This window comes from Phalangium opilio, unplaced genomic scaffold, assembly GCF_054372755.1.
Source record: "Phalangium opilio isolate 3A_F unplaced genomic scaffold, DU_Popi_V2 ptg000013l_1, whole genome shotgun sequence".
Lineage (NCBI taxonomy): Eukaryota > Metazoa > Arthropoda > Arachnida > Opiliones > Phalangiidae > Phalangium > Phalangium opilio.
Genome location: NW_028324148.1, coordinates 1,876,178 through 1,888,676, shown reverse-complemented (window position 1 = coordinate 1,888,676; position 12,499 = coordinate 1,876,178). Strand labels below are relative to the sequence as shown.

At 36.8% G+C, this 12,499-nt stretch overlaps 2 protein-coding genes and 4 non-coding genes across 6 annotated transcripts; 1 reads left to right on the top strand and 5 right to left on the bottom strand.

Moving 5' to 3' along the window:
• Positions 1–2,038: 2,038 nt before the first annotated feature.
• On the top strand, positions 2,039–3,349 carry LOC149706233 (uncharacterized protein F54H12.2-like). Its single transcript, XM_089865026.1, has 2 exons — positions 2,039–2,617; positions 2,732–3,349. The coding sequence occupies exons 1-2, from the start codon at positions 2,039–2,041 to the stop codon at positions 3,347–3,349; spliced, it is 1,197 nt and encodes a 398-aa protein (XP_089721152.1).
• A 2,861-nt stretch (positions 3,350–6,210) lies between these two features.
• Positions 6,211–7,479, bottom strand: LOC149706232 (uncharacterized). The gene is made up of 2 exons (XM_089862179.1): positions 7,347–7,479; positions 6,211–7,292 (listed from the first exon to the last, which is right to left on the bottom strand). Exon 2 carries the CDS (start codon positions 7,242–7,244, stop codon positions 6,483–6,485), a length of 762 nt encoding a protein of 253 aa, XP_089718305.1. The 5' UTR covers positions 7,245–7,292; positions 7,347–7,479; the 3' UTR covers positions 6,211–6,482.
• A 3,933-nt stretch (positions 7,480–11,412) lies between these two features.
• TRNAV-AAC (transfer RNA valine (anticodon AAC)) lies at positions 11,413–11,485 on the bottom strand. Its single transcript has one exon. It is a non-coding gene; the product is annotated as a tRNA-Val (tRNA).
• A 63-nt stretch (positions 11,486–11,548) lies between these two features.
• Positions 11,549–11,621, bottom strand: TRNAV-UAC (transfer RNA valine (anticodon UAC)). Its single transcript has one exon. It is a non-coding gene; the product is annotated as a tRNA-Val (tRNA).
• Positions 11,622–11,820: 199 nt separating this feature from the next.
• TRNAV-UAC (transfer RNA valine (anticodon UAC)) lies at positions 11,821–11,893 on the bottom strand. The gene has a single exon. It is a non-coding gene; the product is annotated as a tRNA-Val (tRNA).
• Positions 11,894–12,093: 200 nt separating this feature from the next.
• TRNAV-UAC (transfer RNA valine (anticodon UAC)) lies at positions 12,094–12,166 on the bottom strand. The gene has a single exon. It is a non-coding gene; the product is annotated as a tRNA-Val (tRNA).
• Positions 12,167–12,499: the final 333 nt, after the last annotated feature.

The following is a 12,499-nucleotide window of genomic DNA, read 5'->3' as shown; positions in this document are numbered from 1 at the left end:
GGTGCGATTAAATGCGGAGTAATTGAAAGGTTTAATAGAACTTTAAAGGATAAAATTTTCAAGTTATTAACTAGAACGAAGAAACTAAATTACATTGATGCCTTACCCAAAATAATGAAAGCCTACAATTCAACTGTACATTCAAGTACTGGTTTCGCTCCTGTTGATGTCAATATGCAAAATGAGCATTTAGTGTGGAAACGTCTGTATGGTAAACAATCTAGGGCAAAACCACCAATGTTAAAGGTCGGTGATCTTGTTAGGCTATCAAAAAGCAAACCTTTGTTCGAAAAGGGTTACAAAGGGTACTGGACCAAGGAAATATTTATCATTTCAAAAATTCTGTACAGAAACCCCGTTTGTTATATTGTAAAGGACTTTGATGATGAAGAAATAAGGGGAGCCTTTTACGAATGTGAACTTCAAAAAGTCATCTTGTAAAATATAAAGAATAGTAATTGAAAAATAAAAAACATTTAAAGTTAACGAGTCATGTCGAACGATTCATTTTACGTAACTCTCGTGAGTACGGCTTCTATGAACGTGTTTCCGGGAAACACGCAATCTCATTTTAAAGTTCAATTACCAGCTCCATTGCATTTGAATGGAAACTGGCATGTGGGCTTAGCCGAAGCATTTTTACCTAAAGCTTGGGATAATGTGTCTTCAGACTATCTTTATTTTAGGGCCGGAGTCTACGATTATACGGATAATATTTGGGATCAATCAAAGGTGCAATTTACCGGCGGAACTTTACGCGGAGATGGTTACGACGCGTACAAAAATTTATTAAAAACTATGAACAATGCCATACCACCGGAAATACGATCTTCGGTATACATGTTTGTAGCATATAGTGACGATAATGAAAAAGCTTTTTGCGCCCTTAGGGCTAAAAATGGGTATGAAGTTCAAATACCTGAGGAGATGGGTAAAATCCTAGGATTGAGTTCCATGGAATGGATAAAAGAAAGATTTACGTTTCCCGAAGAACTCGTTAAAAGAAAGAAAGAGGACCCTCTCGTCCTAGATAGTTCCAATAATTTTTTCTATATCAGGAAGAGAAAAGGTCATAAAAATGCTCGAGAGTTGATATTACAAATACAACCGGGTCAATATACAAGCATTGAAAACGTCATCGAAGCTATGACCAATGAAATTCCTACGGAACATAGATCTATGATTAAAATAAACCTGAATCCCGACGGAAAAGTAAATATCAAATGTGTAAATGATTATTATCTACTGTTCACGAAAGAAAAGTCGGGTCTTGGAAGATTGTTAGGGTTTCACGAGGATCAAATGGACTATCCTCTTAGAAATTCAACTAGCAAGAGTATAGCGGATATTGACAAGGGCACTGCAAGTTTATATATTTATACAAATTTAATACTACTTCAAGTAGTTGGTGATGTCTATGCTCCGTTACTAAGGGTTGTGCCTATAGTCAATGATAAATCAACAACGTTAGCCGTCCATCGGTTTCAAAACATTGACTATTACCCATTAAGATGTCCGTCATTTGAAATGATAGAAATAGACATGAGAACTGATTATGGAGAGAATATTATGTTTAAGTTAAACAAATCAGTGATAAAACTTCATTTCATACTCAAACATGACACGAAGTAACATATACCTAAATTACTACTTGAACCAAACCGGAAGTGGTCTTACCGGAAGTGGTCTTAGTCACTTCCGGGGACCAGTATTTCAGAGAGGAAATGGTCTTGGGAGCATTTTTAAAAGCTTAATAAGATTTATAACACCAGTTTTTAAGCCCGTTGGGAAAGCACAAGGAAGAGAAGCCCTAAGAACTGGGTCCAAAATAGCTGGTGATTACATTGCGGGTAGAAACCTAAAAGAGTATCTGAAATCTAATTTGAGCGAAGCTGGAGCAAATTTATTACAAAAAGCGAGTCAACACTTGTCACAACCGCAAACTGGTTCGGGTCGCCGTAGAAAGCTGAAGACTAGAAATCGAATCATAAAGAAAAAACGAACCAAGACTGACTTTTTGGACTAAAAAACAATAAACATGGTTGAGGGTATGATGTCAGAACTGGATTTATTCGCGGTGCCACCGGCGAATTACAATGTTGAAAATAGTGACTACGTAATTTACAAGCCTTTGGCATCAATTTCGGATCAAGGCCCTATTGAGTTCTTTGTTCCAGGATCTAATGATCTCTATACGGACTTGGCTAAAACATTGTTACAAGTTAGAGTAAAATTACTCAAAGATGATGGTTCTGCATTAACTGCTCTAGAAACAGATGTGGGTCCTGTGAATTTGTTACACGCTGCTCTGTTTAATCAAGTAGATGTGTTTTTCGGAGATACTCAAGTTAATACTTCGACAAACGCATATCCGTATTTGGCATTCTTTGAAACGCATCTAAATTACGGTGACAGTGCAAAAAATTCCTATCTATCTGCAAAAATGTACTACAAAGATAATCCAGTAGACGCCGCAAAAATGTTTTTAGCTGCGAATAAAAATGATAACAATGGTATGTTGAAAAGGAAAAATCGCGTAGCCCTCTCAAACCCCGTTGATATGATCGGTGATTTACATCTTGATGTGTGTCGAATGGACAAGTTTCTTTTAAATAACGTAGATGTTAGGTTTCGATTCATAAAGTCAGTAAACGAATTTGCTATTATCTCAACAATAGCAAATCAAAAATTTAAATTTAAAATATTAGACGTAACTTTACTAATTAAAAAGGTTAAGGTCAATGCGGAAATAATGTTAGCTCACGCTATGGTTCATGAAAAGCATAACGTTATTTACCCTATTAACCGGACCGTGTTAAAATACTTTTCTATTAGTAGTGGTTTAACGGATATTACACGCGAAAATGTATTTATGAACAAAATGCCAGCCCGGGTAATTATTGGTTTAGTTAGAACGGCAGCCTTTAACGGCGATCTGAGTTTAAATGGTTTCGAATTTGCTCATTTCAATTTAAACTACTTGGCCTTAACAATAGGGAACCAAACATTTCCCAACCCTCCATTTACGCCAAACTATAACGTTAACGAGTATTCCCGAGAGTATCTTTCAAATTATACGGCTTTGGACTTGTTCAAAAGAAATAAAGGAAATTGTGTTTCTTACGAAGAATATAAAGAAGGTAACGTTCTCTACGGATTTGATTTAACCCCGGAAGAGCAAGCTAGTGCTGACCATCTATCACGGAATAAACAAGGAAACTTGAGAATATCAATGAAATTTAAGTCTCCGTTGGTTCATAATGTAACGGCTATTGTTTACGCGGAATTTGAATCGGAAATAATAATTTCAAAAGATCGCACCGTGATTTACAATCCCTCAGGAGAATGAATACCGTAGAAATAAACGAATTTTTAACGTGTGAATCCGTAACAAAACCATTTTTTCTCGGTGTTTTTGCCTTTGATCAAAAACCATTACCACCCAGACAGAAAAAATATTGTTTTTGTTTGAATACGGAACCAAAATCAAGCCGAGGCATTCACTGGTTAGCAATCTACGTAGATAATGGAATAGGTACCTTTTTTGATTCTTACGGAAATGATCCTTTTTACTACAATCTTGTAGACCTTAACCTTTACGCTAGTAAATGGTATTTTAACAACGTACCTATACAATATCCTTTGTCCGAAACGTGTGGACTACATTGTATTTTCTATTTATTTAACATGTGTAACGGCTATACCCTAGATATGATTATTCAAGACTTATATAATCCTCATGATTTAATGTATAACGAAGCAATGGTACTTTTGTTTATGTGCAATCATTTATTAAATCATAAAGACATGTATTGTAATCAATAAACTTTATTCGTATAAATCGATCCATTTATTTTCCGTCTTTCGTCTTTTGTTTTGTCGTCTTACAGTTATGTTTGATTCTTCTTCTTTTCGTTTGGAATTTTTTTTAGGTTTCCTTCTTAGTTCAAGCGGAGAGTACAATTTTTTCAGTTCTTGATATTCGTGAATTACTTGGGCCATACTGTTTTTCCTATTCTTTTTAAGCCTTTCAGGATTTGGTAATACAGTAGATACTGGAGCAGTAAATGTAAATGGCGGAGCTGGTGCTGTTGCTGCTGGTGACTGCGTTGACATCACATTTGCAGGTGTTGATGGCATTATATTTGGAGGCAGTGTAGGTATTAGATTAGGTGTCGATGTCGGAACCATTGGAACTGGCAATGGTTGTACAATAGGGGGTTGACTTAATTTTACGGTCGGTGGTTCAACAAATTTCTTAACGTTTAGAAACTTTTGTAGCGTTGTCAAATATTCTCTCAATTTTGTTTCGGATGTTCCTGGTTTTTCAAGAATTTCACTCATTTCTTTGTCTAAATCGGATAATTCTCTGTCTACGGCCGACAAAACTGTAGAAGCCGGAACTAGTATCATTTTTTTCATCGTACAGCGTTAATCGCCGAAATTACACTAGGGACCAATGTTCCTAGTAGTAAAGGCCAGAATCCTCCTGTTTGATTCGTCATCAAACGACGTTTCTTTTTTAATGACAAAGATTTCAGAGCTAATCTTCTTATAACCCTTTTATGACTCCTAAGTTTTGCCTTTTGAGCCTTGGTGATTGGCAAGCCTCCAGTTGTAATATTATGACAAATATTGCAAATAGCTTTTATCTGAGCATTGCTACTATTTTTAAGAATTTTTTTTCTTTGTTTACTATGTTTTAAAACGTGTAAGAAGGGATAGTGTGGACGAAGTGATCGGGGTACCATCGTTATGGTAAATAATTTATTTTGGAGAGTTCGCGTTAATTTAATCCTCGACAAAAACTATCATAGGACCATCAGAAGGAAGGACATTGCTCCTTAAACGTAGTTTATCATCTTGGTCCTGTTTACAATCAATTAATATATAACTATGAGGTTTCTCCGTAGCCATTTCATAGGCTTTAGCTAAAAAATGTTTCTTTTTGGGAAACGTTTGCCGTCCTAGGTATTCAACAGCGGACGAATCTCTCGGAGACTTATAGATAATTATATAAGAACAATTAAGACTTATTGTCCTGGCCTCTTTCCCCTTAGCGAAGAGGTTCTGCGTAATTAAAATCAACGAGGTATTGAGATGATGAGACCCCTTGACAAACCAATCAGAAATTTGACTGCTACTATTACACTCGGATGATAAGTCGTCGAAAATCAACAGATTATTTTTAGTCCTATCGAAGAAATCTTCGTCATTAGGCGGTAAACCTTTTATAAAATCGATATTTCCAATTTTTCTTTTTAATTCGTCAAATTTTGGTTGATACATAGAATAACAATAAACTATACGATCTGGAGGTGGCTCAATCATTAATCGACTATTTTCCAACAATTTAAATACAAATGTCGATTTTCCCGACATAGTTGGTCCGGAGCAAACCATTTGATAAGGATGAATAAATTTTAATCTGCATGCCATAATTTATAATAAGTGAATAAAACCTTTTTTTTAGAAAAACGTTAATATATACGTACGAGCAAGGTTGATGCAAAAGTCGTCAAGACGACATCGTGGATTTATATCCCGCGAATTACGTTGAAGAAGTTAAGAAGTAATTGTCAAAAATTGCGATTAATTGAAAAACAGCAGCGCGTGTGTGCATCTAGGGACTAGAGTACGTTACTTGAAACAAACCTCAGAAACAGATGAAATCGTTTCTTCAGTCCCTGCCCCTTCATTTTATTAAAAAATAAAAGGAACGAAAAACGAAATATCAAAGACAAATAAACAACAACAATAGCTCTTCATTTAAAAAACAAACTCTTAATGAAACATCTCTTAGGGTTGAGTTCGGGTAAGGTATAGGGTTCGAGGTTGGTTACGGTTAGGGTTTGGGTTACGGGCGGGGTTTGAGTTCGAGTTACGGGTTGGGATTTGAGGTTAGATTAGGAGTATAGTTTGAGGCTGAGTGTTTCAAAATGGTTACTATTTCCCCGCGAATTACGTTGAAGAAGTTAAGAAGTAATTGTCAAAAATTGTGATTAATTGAAAAACAGCAGCGCGTGTGTGCATCTAGGGACTAGAGTACGTTACTTGAAATAAACCTCAGAAACAGATGAAATCGTTTCTTCAGTCCCTGCCCCTTCATTTTATTAAAAAATAAAAGGAACGAAAAAGGAAATATCAAAGACAAATAAATAACAACAATAGCTCTTCATTTTAAAAAACAAACTCGTAATGAAGCATCTCTTGTTTGTAAAGAAAAACATAAAATAAATGACCCTATTAAACATTGTGGTGAACTGTTTTATTATTAATTTTAATTTTCTTAACCAATCAATTAAGTTATTAGGATATTATTTCTGTATTTTTCATAATAGAGTTGAACTACCTATTTCTACGAGGATGAATTCAGGGTTCGTACAAACCTGGGTAACTGGGAAAACTAAGGCAAAAAATTCAGGGAAATTTAGAGTTTATGGTAAAATTCAGTTGGAGCGGCGCCTGTACGTAATTAACTGTTAGAACGCGTCTTCTATTGTAGGTCTTGGAGTAGTGTTACGGTTAATGTCTTCCCCCATAAAACCGTGTTCGAAGGGATAATTATTTGACGGACTATGCCAATCAGTAGTTTGTTCGCAATCGTCAGCATCTTTTAATGAGAATAATGGTTGTAAAATGCAGTTGGAACACCAACTTTTGTTATAGTTCCAGATATAATAGTGTAACGCATCTTTACTATTAACCTGATAGTGATCAGTTAACTGTTCATATTTAGCGTTTAAACAATCGTTTAAACTATGATGAAAATAGCAACCGGGACATATTCGTCTATAATTTTGAGGGCAACCACAATAGCAAATTTTTGCAAAATATTGGTAATGTAAATGATTTTGTTCATTTGTTAAGATAAATGGTGGCGTTTCTATCCGATTGCGATGCACTAGTTCAAATTCTTCAAACGTTAAGGGAATGAATTCGTCGAACACTATTTTTCTCTCTATAGACGATTTTGATATACTTATATCCAAATCTTCGAAAGTTCCAGGTGGTCGATGTTTCTCTACTTCGGCGGCTTTAAAAAAGACTGATTCTATTTGCCCCCAAAAAGTTTTCGGTATAAAATTTTTTACATCGTTAAAATTAAAATATCTTTCATTATGCAACTTATATTTAAAAACATGCATCAAATTTTTTATAGCGATATCTTGTAAAGACGTTACTTTAACGTCTTCTATTTTTTGTTTTTTTCTAGGAGATTCTATTATATTTTCTTCTTCCATTTCGGTCACAAGAGCGTGTCTCTTACTCTGATTCGCTGTATAAAATAACTATTTCCCTCTTACTAAATTTTCTAGTCCATTTGAAAAGTATAAAGTACTCACCTTTTTATAGAAATTTGTTATAGCAAGTTGTTAGTAAAGTATTTTTCGGTCCGAATGATTCTCGTCCTTTAAGGTATGCTGAACCGAGGTTCATAGATTTTTGTAGAACGAAGTCTATAACCTTGACGTCACACGTATATTTCAAATTACCTTTGACGCCAACCTTGTTTTCGCTTTATAAAAACACCTGTTAGTTATAACGGAGCAAAATATAACACGGTATAGGCGCTATATTATTCACCTTCAGGTATAGCGAAGCCTCGGATCCTAGCTAGCTTAATAGTATTTTATGGAACGAAGTCTATAACCAACAACTGTTAAAGGAGCAAAATATATTTTTATCACGGCATAGGCGCTATATTATTCACCTTCAGGTATAACGAAGCCTCGGATCCTAGCTAGCTTAATAGTATTTTATGGAACGAAGTCTATAACCAACAACTGTTTGTTATAAGAGAGTAAAATATATTTCCAATTATCTTTGACGTCAACCAACCTTGTTTTCGCTTCATAAAAACAACTGTTATAAGAGATAAAAATATATCCTTTACAAAAGTAACCTTGGTTCGCTTGTTAAGGACTCTCGCTAAGGGGATTCGAACTCATGAACAACGAGTTTAAAGGCAGATACGTTAACGAGCGAGCCAATGTTACTTGAGGGTGTATTCGGTTGATGACTATAGTACCGTGGATTTATTAATATAATATGATTCTTTCCCCCCGTGACGAAAAGTATATCTGCTGGATAATCAAGTTCGCTACTAACCATAAGTTACAGTATTCAGATCTTTCAAATTCTCTCCGCCATAATAATAGTCATGTCTTTATCGAATATACCTTCTCTGTATACCTTGGCTAAAGAAGCGTCGCGCGAAACTTTTAATATACTATACGAGTATGAACTCGCTTCTCGGCATGATCTTTATTCGGGTTGTTTACCAACTCATATCGCTACTGAACTTGAAGAAACACTCGCTACCGCCGGTCAGTGCCTCGATTCAAACATTTTAAACTATCTTTCGGCGCAAGATGTTTTCGACACTCGAGTTAAAGCGCATTATAAACTTTCATTTCTTCAGTACAATTATGTTATGACGCACCCCTCGGAATTACCTCACAATATTCCCGATTGGCGTCACGGTAATCACGTTGTAAAAGACTATTTTAAATTAGAAAATGTTTTTGCGTGCCCCAACAAAAACCCATATTGCTCAAGGTGTCACGAAAACGAATCAAAACGTATATTAAAACTTTGTTCCACGTGTTATTACGATATCGATATGAATATTGAGAAAGACTTTGATCAAGTGACCCGTGTAAAATATCATTCAATTATAGATAGAAACGATATTTACGACAATATCGTTCTGGATAAGGGTAACAATTGGTGTAACAATTGCTACACTACCCCCTTATTCACTATTTTTCCGGAAACCATTTGTAAAGAAACATTTAAAAATATTTACCACGCCGTTAAACGTCCCCTAATATTCGATGAAACAGACGTCGAATTCAAAATCTTAAAATACCCCCGCTTGTAATATTACTTTTAATGTATAAATTTAAACTTTACCCCCAGTTCCCGTGTAATTTAAAAATCCTTGTAAAATATTGTTTAATTTCTGTTACTTTTGTATTATATTTCCTATATCACGTAATACGTGGGGTACATGTGTATTTTCACAAAGTTTCTGTAAGACTCAATATCATATTGATCATAATAACACGTGAAACAAAGTATTTAGTTTATTATTAGTGTATTTAGTTTATTATTAGTTTATTTATATATTGTGCATTTATAACATTAAAGTAAAACGAAATAAATTTCCTTACCTACATCCCCAATATAACTCCAAAATTATTATGATATTTTTCGTTTGAATCAACTAACCATTCCACGAACATCTGTCGCGACAAAACGGAAACAGTAGGTGTACCATTTTTGAAACGCTTTTCTCCCAATGTTAGTTCAATATAAACCAACTAGTTTTTTCTACCTTTGGCTGCATAGTGATAATTTATCTTGGTTTAGTGTATTTTTAGAGTGTTCTATTGTGTTTTATTATAGATTTATTGTACCCTAGTGTATTTTATTTACTTTTAGTGTATTTTATTGTGGTTTTTTTTATTTAAATCAGCAATTATACACATCATAAACAAATAACATTGAGATTACTTGAATATCAAGTATAGATTAACTTAGTTTTGAAAAAGTCAATATCGTTTATGATACAATTAAAAAGAAATGGCTCGTCAATTGGTTGGTTAGAACCAAAATCATTTCTATAATTTTCCAAAACTTTTTCATAATCAATTTTTTTCAAGGCTTTAATGAGGTTTTTTTGTACTCTTTCATTCCAATCACTTTCTTCTAATTCACATTGTACATCGTGAGCAATCTGGTTTTGACAAGCCTCGTTTTGACAATATTTGGTTATTTCCAATAATATTTCAGTCAGATTCTTAAGAACAGCTTCTCTCATGGATTCCACGGCTCTAGTTTTCTCTACCAACTCATTGTCAAGAAGTCCTCTAATTTTTTTTAAGTGTTCCCAAGAAGTATGGTTAAGGGAAATTCCCTCGCCAGTAGCGTACATGACGTTATATTTTTCACATTTTCCTCTAGTGTATTTTCTTATGTCCAATATACGTTTCTTTCCACGGGTAAAACATTCCAATTTCAAATTTGAAGTAGTAGGATATAACCAGACGGAAAAACGCGGCGAATTACCCTCGAAGAAGGTATCAATCTCGTTGGCATACTCAAAGATATTACACCATAGTTCCTTTTGTAAGCATAACTCTACACCCGTATCAGTCCTTTTCCAGTAAACCTCCGGGGATAAGACGTTACCGATCCAAACCTCTACTTTATCCGCTACGCTATGAACTTGACACATCTTCATTTAACAATGATAAAACTATACCGTAGCCCCTTACGCTACACAACAACTCTTTGAATGACGTCACTGATACAGTTGTAGAAGATTTAAGCCTTGTCAATGTGCGTTTAAAGCTGAAACACGAATGACGTCACGGATACAGTTGTAGAAGGGAGGAGTTTCCCAATAGGCGGCACACGGTGTTTTCCCGCCAATGACGTCATAGATACAGTTGTAGATTTTCCCGCCAATGACGTCACAGAGACAGTTGTAGACAGGTCTGCCAGATTCCCGCGCAGGGTTTTCCCGCGAGGGGGCGCGCGAGTTTTCCCGCGAGGGGGCGCGCGCGAGTTTTCCCGCGAGGGGGCGCAGCCGCCAGGGGGCGCGCGCGAGTTTTCCCGCGAGGGGGCGCGCCAGGGGGCGGAGTTTTCCAGGGGGCGCTGTTTCCCAGGTGGGCGTGGCGAGAGGGTGACCTTGAAATTCTTCACCTACACTCTACACCTACATTCTACACCTACGGAGGTAGGAAGTGCGGCTCTAAACTACTGACGTGATAGTCACTCCACCATATATAAGTAGTAACACTGAGTTTTCCGAGAGATCTAGCTAATTTTTATGCCCAATCACGATGGACAAAACATGTATCTACCAGGGCTTGAACATGGGACCTTCCGCGTGTAAAGCGGACGTGTTAGCCACTACAACATAGATACGTAGTAATGCTGAAATTTCCAATAAACCTAGCTTTTTTATGCCCAATCACGATGGACAAAATATGTATCTACCAGGGCTCGAACCTCGGACCTTCCGCGTGTAAAGCGGACGTGATAACCACTACAACATAGATACGTAGTAATGCTGAAATTTCCAAGAGAAATAGCTTTTTTATGCCCAATCACGATGGACAAAATATGTGTCTACCAGGCCTCGAACCTGGGACCTTCCCCGTGTAAAGCGGACGTGATAACCACTACACCATAGATACGTAGTAATACTGAGTTTTCCAAGAGACCTAGCTTTTTTATGTCCTATCACGATGGTCAAAATATGCATCTACCAGGGCTCGAACCTGGGACCTTCCGCGTGTAAAGCGGACGTGATAACCACTACAACATAGATACGTAGTAGCGCTGAGTTTTCCAAGAGACCTAGCTTTTTTATGCCCAATCACGATGGACAAAATATGTATCTACCAGGGCTCGAACCTGGGACCATCCGCGTGTTAGGCGGACGTGATAACCACTACACCACAGATACGTAGTAATACTGAGTTTTCCAAGAGACCTAGCTTTTTTATGTCCTATCACGATGGTCAAAATATGTATCTACCAGGACCCGAACCTGGGACCTTCCGCATGTAAAGCGGACGTGATAACCACTACACCATAGATACGTAATAATACTGAGTTTTCCAAGAGAACTAGCTTTATTATGCCCAATTACGATGGACAAAGTATGTATCTACCAGGTCTCGAACCTGGGACCTTCCGCGTGTAAAGCAAACGTGATAACCACTACACCATAGATACGTAGTAATACTGAGTTTTCCAAGAGACCTAGCTATTTTATGTCCTATCACGATGGTCAAAATATGTATCTACCAGGGCTCGAACCTGGGACCTTCCGCGTGTAAAGCGGACGTGATAACCACTACAACATAGATACGTAGTAGCGCTGAGTTTTCCAAGAGACCTAGCTTTTTTATGCCCAATCACGATGGACAATATATGTATCTACCAGGGCTCGAACATGGGACCTTCCGCGTGTAAAGCGGACGTGATAACCACTACACCCTAGATACGTAGTAATACTGAGTTTTCCAAGAGACCTAGCTTTTTTTGTGTCCTATCACGATGGTCAAAATATGTATCTACCAGGACCCGAACCTGGGACCTTCCGCGTGTAAAGCGGACGTGATAACCACTACACCATAGATACGTAGTAATACTGAGTTTTCCAAGAGAACTAGCTTTTTTATGTCCTATCACGATGGTCAAAATATGTATCTACCAGGGCTCGAACCTGGGACCTTCCGCGTGTAAAACGGGCGTGATAACCACTACACCATAAATACGTAGTAATGCTGAGTTTTCCGAGAGATCTTGCTTTTTTATGCCCAATCACGATGGACAAATATGTATCTAACAGGGCTCGAACCTGGGACCTTGCACGTGTTAGGCGGACGTGATAACCACTCCACCATATATAAGTAGTAATACTGAGTTTTCCGAGAGATCTAGCTAATTTTTATGCCCAATCACGATGGACAAA

Excerpts from the sequence above, each read along its gene's own strand:
- LOC149706233 (XM_089865026.1), top strand. The coding sequence starts at position 2,039 with ATGGTTGAGGGTATGATGTCAGAACTGGATTTATTCGCGGTGCCACCG. Across the intron at positions 2,618-2,731 it reads ACAAGTTTCTTTTAAATAAC|GTTAAGGTCAATGCGGAAAT; the intron begins GTAGATGTTAGG and ends CTAATTAAAAAG.
- LOC149706232 (XM_089862179.1), bottom strand. The coding sequence starts at position 7,244 with ATGGAAGAAGAAAATATAATAGAATCTCCTAGAAAAAAACAAAAAATA.